Source organism: Corythoichthys intestinalis, chromosome 3, assembly GCF_030265065.1.
Source record: "Corythoichthys intestinalis isolate RoL2023-P3 chromosome 3, ASM3026506v1, whole genome shotgun sequence".
Classification (NCBI taxonomy): domain Eukaryota; kingdom Metazoa; phylum Chordata; class Actinopteri; order Syngnathiformes; family Syngnathidae; genus Corythoichthys; species Corythoichthys intestinalis.
Window position 1 is genome coordinate 59212017 of NC_080397.1, and position 6000 is coordinate 59218016.

General features: G+C 39.9%; 1 protein-coding gene across 1 annotated transcript in view; it reads right to left on the reverse strand.

Moving 5' to 3' along the window:
• The window catches only part of pik3ip1 (phosphoinositide-3-kinase interacting protein 1), a 29857-nt gene extending 24125 nt beyond the window's left edge, over nucleotides 1-5732 (reverse strand). Inside the window, exons 1-2 of the mRNA XM_057832416.1 lie at nucleotides 5380-5732; nucleotides 5123-5233 (exon numbers count right to left, since the gene is read on the reverse strand). Of these exons, the coding sequence (XP_057688399.1) occupies nucleotides 5123-5233; nucleotides 5380-5485 (217 nt within the window). The 5' untranslated portion in view covers nucleotides 5486-5732. The remainder of the gene's footprint in view (nucleotides 1-5122; nucleotides 5234-5379) is intronic.
• Nucleotides 5733-6000: the final 268 nt, after the last annotated feature.

A 6000-nucleotide genomic window follows, 5' to 3' on the forward strand; every position in this document is an offset into this window, starting at 1 on the left:
TCTCACACAGCTAAACAACAATGCAAAGTGAACTGGCATTACTCAGAGTTTGGTCACTCAATTCTTATTGTTATTTTTATTCTTATTATTATATTAACTCTACTTTTGATTGAAAATTGTACAAATTTTATTAAAACAAAAATATGAAGAGGGGTTTTAATTTAAAATTAATATAACTTGTAACTATAACATTCATCTTTTATGAACTACAAGTCTTGCTATCCATGGATCACTTAAACAGAAAGAATGTTAATAATGCCAGTTGTGGATTTATTGTTATAATAAACAAATACAGCACTTAAGGACAGTATGTTGTATGTATATATCCGTCTTGTGTCTTATCTTTCCATTGCAACAATAATTTATAGAAAAATATGGCATACTTTAATAATAACTAATTAGTTTTTAAGCTGTGACTAACTCTATTAAAAATTTTAATCGTTTGACAGCCCTACTTCAAATATAAACATATGTTACATAACATAAGCGAATTAAGTAGTGGTGCTGTGATATCCAAAATTGATATTTTGTATGACTTCCATGGGCTTGAAGGACTGCATCCATGCGGTCCGGCAAGGATTCGTACAATTTATTGATGAAGTCATCAGGAACATCAAAGAAAACAGTCTTGCATGCCTCCCAGAGTTCATCAACATTCTTGGGTTTCGTCTTCCATGCTTCCTCTTTCATCCTGTTCATGTCTGGTGACTGGGCTGGCCAGTCCTGGAGGATCTTGATCTTCTTTGCCTTGAGGAACTTTGAGGTAGAGATTGAAGTATGCGATGGAGAACCATCCTGCTGCAGAATTTGTCCCATTTTATGATTAGGAATGTAAGAGGCAGCTAAGATTTGTTGATATTTCAAACTATTTATGTTGCTTTCCACCCTGCAGATCTCTAGCACACCCCCGTACTGGATGTAACCCCAGACCATGATTTTGCCACCACCAAACTTCACTGTTTTCTGAGTGAATCTCGGTTCCATGCAGACTCCAGTAGGTCTCTTGCAATATTTTTGGCGACTGTGGTGTAATTCAGTGGAAGATTAATCTGAAAAATCCACCTTTTGCCACAAAACAGTGAAGTTTGGTGGTGGCAAAATCATGGTCTGGGGGGTGTGCGAGAAATCTGCAGGGTGGAAGGCAACATAAATAGTCTGAATTATCAACAAATCTTAGCTGCCTCTTATATTCCTAATCTTAAAAAGGGACAACGTCTGCAGCAGGATGGTGCTCCATCGCATACTTCAATCTCTACCTCATAGTTCCTCAAGCCAAAGAAGATCAAGATGCCAAAGACGCCACTCGTCTGTGTGGCTGTCGCGTACGTGGTGGGGCTCGCGTGTGGCCGGATGTGATTGGGAGCGCTCGGGTGGGGGGGTCCCAGTGCCGGGAGTGGCGATGGGGCAGCATAGGGTCGGTTGCCAACGGGCTTACACTCACAAGGGATTCACACGATTACTGGGTTCTAGATCACAGAGCTGATTTGTGTACACTCTACCCCTTTCAACCACTTAGCTTACAGACTCCCCTACCCTTTCCTCTTCTTTCCCTGGTCACCCCACATGGTGTCAACCGGAAATACATCTAGCTGACTATAGCACCAACATATTAATCGTCAGTGTAGGCGTTCAATGTATTTCTTGTTGTTGTTTGTGTTTCTTTTCTTTCTTCTCTTGTGTTTCTTTTCTTCACTTTCCCTATAACCCCTTTCGCTGATATTGTCATTATAAACGAGGTATGTTGAACGATCACAATGGGAGTATGTCATACTCTCAATGTGAACCATTAAAACGGTTCAGACCAACCAGACACTTTGACAAGGAGAATGGAAGTCTAACAGCTGAACAGGACAGGTTAATATTAAAAAAAAAAAAAAAAAAAAAAAAAAAAGAAAGAAAGAAAAAAATGTTCTGCTGTCGATCTTATACCGTCGAATCAACATCACTTTTGCACCCTCAATTAATGTTTTTTCAACGATACCAAACATTATATGATTATTAATAATACTGGAAAAACGCTGAATCAATGCAATGTTTTCGACCAAAACGCCCGCTCATTCATAATTCAATGACTATTCAATCGTATTTCCCGGTCAATCATAAATCAACTATTTGTCAACATTAGTTCACCAACTATAAAACAATGTTAACCCAACCATCGCCTGATATACCATAGAACAACGTTGTTTCAACGTCACTTGACGTCGAAAATTTCTATGTCACCCATACTGATGATTTAATGGAAAATAAATGTTTATTCAATGTCTGTCTGCTATCTGGGTTTGATTTTGAAAATATTTGAAGTTTTTGAAAACAGACCCCCGACGAATCGGCCCAGTTTCCCGTGTCATGTCAATAGGTTATGAAGTCTATGGATCCAGTGGCGCCACCGGGGGTGGCCAGGGGTGGCCATGGCCACCCCTATAAATTGGTTGGCCACCCCGCTTGCCAGTATATCGTTAGATTGTTGTAACATCAGTTATGCATTTCATCCCAAATGAATGCATTTATGAATGCATTGTTTTTTGTTAAATGTAGGGCTGTCAAATGTATCGCGTTAACGGGCAGTAATTATTATTTTTTAATTAATCACGTGAAAATATTTATCGCAATTAACGCATTCGCGTTATGACTCATTCACGCATTGCCGCAAACAGCCTACAATGGCACCGTTTTCCTTATATACAGAGATAAGAGGCAGTGTTAAGTGAGTGGAGTAGACAAGCATTCATTGGGGCTGTGCTTTTAATTGGCAAAAGCTTTGTCATCTCCCACAGCAACTATAAATATTGTGGGAAACGACGTGGGGAAGAATGACAGGAGTTGATCTTTTTCTTAACACCCTGTAGTGTACCCAACGCAGAGAAGATATAGCATTTGCAGCCACCACACACAGTCATGGTTGCACAGCTTCCCATCATGCATTTGGGAAGAACAGTTAAGTCGCTACAGTATCATTGACTGAAAGCTCAACAAATACACTAGATGGCAATATTTGGTCACATTATACAAACTCACATTTATCCTTTAAGAATTACAAGTCTTTCTTTCCGTTGATCCCTTTCACAGAAAGAATGTTAATAATGTTAATGCTATCTTGTGGATTTATTGTTATAATAAACAAATACCGTACTTATGTACAGTATGTTGAATGTATATATGTCTTGTCTTATCTTTCCATTCCAACAATCATTTACAGAAAAATATGGCATATTTTAGAGATGGTTAGAATTGCGATTAATTACGATTAATTAATTTTTAAGCTGCGATTGACTCGATTAAAAAATTTGAATCGTTTGACAGCCGTAGTTAAATCTACACCTTATGCCTAATATATACGTAACACAATAAAACCGAATTGTTGTGGAACTCAAAATGTTGACTGGAGAGTTACGGACTATGCACATCAAATCATTAATAACATCAAATATTACACAATACACCAAAGTGTGTCAGTAGCCGTGTCCAGTGCATGTGACACGAAAAAGCATGTTTATTTCATAATACGCGGTATTTTATGCTCCTGAATGATAAGGACCGCTTGGATGTGTGTGGAAGCGATCGCTATATTTATTTAGTTTTTTTTAATCCCGCGCCATGATAATGAGTGACTTCCGGCTTCGGTCTTGCATTGAGGAGGCGGGCGCTGTGACGTGTACGGTAGAAGACGTCCTCTTCACCATACAGTGAGTGTACTGTTGTGTATGAGGACGAAGGATTCAGCTGATTTAGCGGATTAATACATTTATTTTTTGCATCGCGCCAGGCAAACGGCTGCAGAAAAATCATTCTGTATGAGGGAGAGGCGTATGTGCCTTTTTGGAGTTTCAAAAGGTTCCCATTCACCGTGGATATTTACTGTGGGACCATTGGACTTACGAGGAAGTGAGTAAACATCTTGTTTTGTATTATGTCAAATACGAATACAGCGATTACAAAGTAAACACTACAAACTTTCTTTAAATAAAGGACTACTTACGTTTGATCATTGATAGGCATGTAAAAAGCTCTCCTCGTGCACATTAGCTGCACAACAACTGCAGCCACCCTCCTCTGGGGAACGAACTGTAAATTGCTCTCCGCCGGGCGGTTTGCCGATCCACGAAGACAATCGACAACCCAGTCATCATGTCAAATAATCCAGGCTATTTATTTGTGATTTTTCGAAGACTTTGAAACATCACTCGGTTCGGGTTAGCATGTCGGCTAGCTGTCACGCCTTTTGGTTTGTTTACATTCTCCTAAGCCGGGGAAGGGAAATGACATATGTCCGATTTAGGTGTCATAAAATATCGTTCGGGAGGTGCGACAGTAAAGGTGAAGTCGACAGTTTTGACCATTATGGAGTAATTTTGCCATGTCGTCCTGAATAAATGCATTTTTATGATTTCATATTCCATTTAGCACAAGACTGTTATTTGTCATGACCATCCCATTTATTTAGCAATTGGGGGAAATACTTGGATAAAAAGAATATCCTGTAAAAATATTGAAGTAAAGAGACAGAAACAATGACATTTTGCAGCTCTCTTCGTCGCGTTTTCCTCGTTGTGAATAGTTCCCCCTCGACGGACTGACTGGTCCTTCTCAAGCCATTTATATAGCTATTGGGGAAAATACTTGGATAAAAAGAATATCCTGTAAAAATATTGGAGTAGAGAGACTGAAAAAATGACATTTTGCGGCTCTCTTCGTCGCGTTTTCCTCGTTCTGAATAATTCCCCCTCAATGGGCTGAATAGTAAAACCAATGAGCCCAGTCTACCGCTGACGTCATCCACCTGTATAATGGTAGGCGTGGCTAACCGGCAGATTAAAAGACTAATTTCTCGTCATCTGCGCTTTGCTAAATTGTTGTATATCGTCGAATCGTCTCAAAATATGATTCTAATTCACATAATAATGCCATTTAAGACTTTTTTTCTCATGTCGTATTCTCTTTAAGTCTTTGTGATAGTTTTCCCCTGACCTTTTTACTGCAATAATATAATGAAAACCTGAAATTATGACTTTTAGTTTTGGTGTGCCACCCCAAGATTTTAAGTGGGCCCATCTGGCCACCCCTATGAAAAATTTCTGGAGGCGCCACTGTATGGATCAACATAACAAGTAGATGTGTTCACCTGTCAGTGGGTCATATTGAGTGGATGCGTTGGTCCACTTTAGACAAGTGAGGCCTGAAGAGGAACTCTGCTGGACTCCTCTGTATCCCACTCCGTTGGACTCAATGCAGTCTGCAGGAAAAACAACAACGTGTGAAGAGACTGCGGTCAAAGCAGGATAAGAAACGAGCATTGGAATGAAATATTAATATATAAAACGAACAGGCGACAAATACTGAATACGATTTCCACACTCACAAAGTGCGTTGACTATTTACCTTTTTGGTCTGCATTTAACACGCTGCCGTCCACCAAGGCTGCGCTCAGGAAAACGACGTGCAAAGAGAGCAACATCCTACATGGATGACGACGGAGCGACTTCATTCTCTAAATGGCTTTTAGAAAAGAAAAGGGAAAGAGCCTGTGCTGAAGGCATCAGACACACTGCTCCCCTCCTCCTCGATTCAAGTCTCAGCTCTTGTTTTTGTCAAGAAGAGCTCCTCTCCTTGTAAACAGCCTTCGGCTGGAGGAGGAGCTGTGGAACGAAAGGCAATGGTAGCCAATAACAGTTGAAGGAAAACACACCTCCAGGTCCTAAAGCCTAGCCCACCACCACCAACCTCGCATGTGACTTCCTTGTTCTCGTTGGATTGATTTATATTCTTTGCCTAGAAAGCTTTTCACTGCGGCATTTACTGTAATTATAACATTTTGAGAGCTACAAATCATCAAGGCCAGTGGTTCTTAACCTTGCTAAAGGTTAAAGGAACCATAGGCGGAGTTTGACTTTTGGAGCAGGGGGGCACAACATGTTGATGACCCCAAAACGCAGTGTCAGCAATAAAATTAACTTACAAGAATATTTATAATAATAAGTTAAGAATGAGCATTTTTTGGTC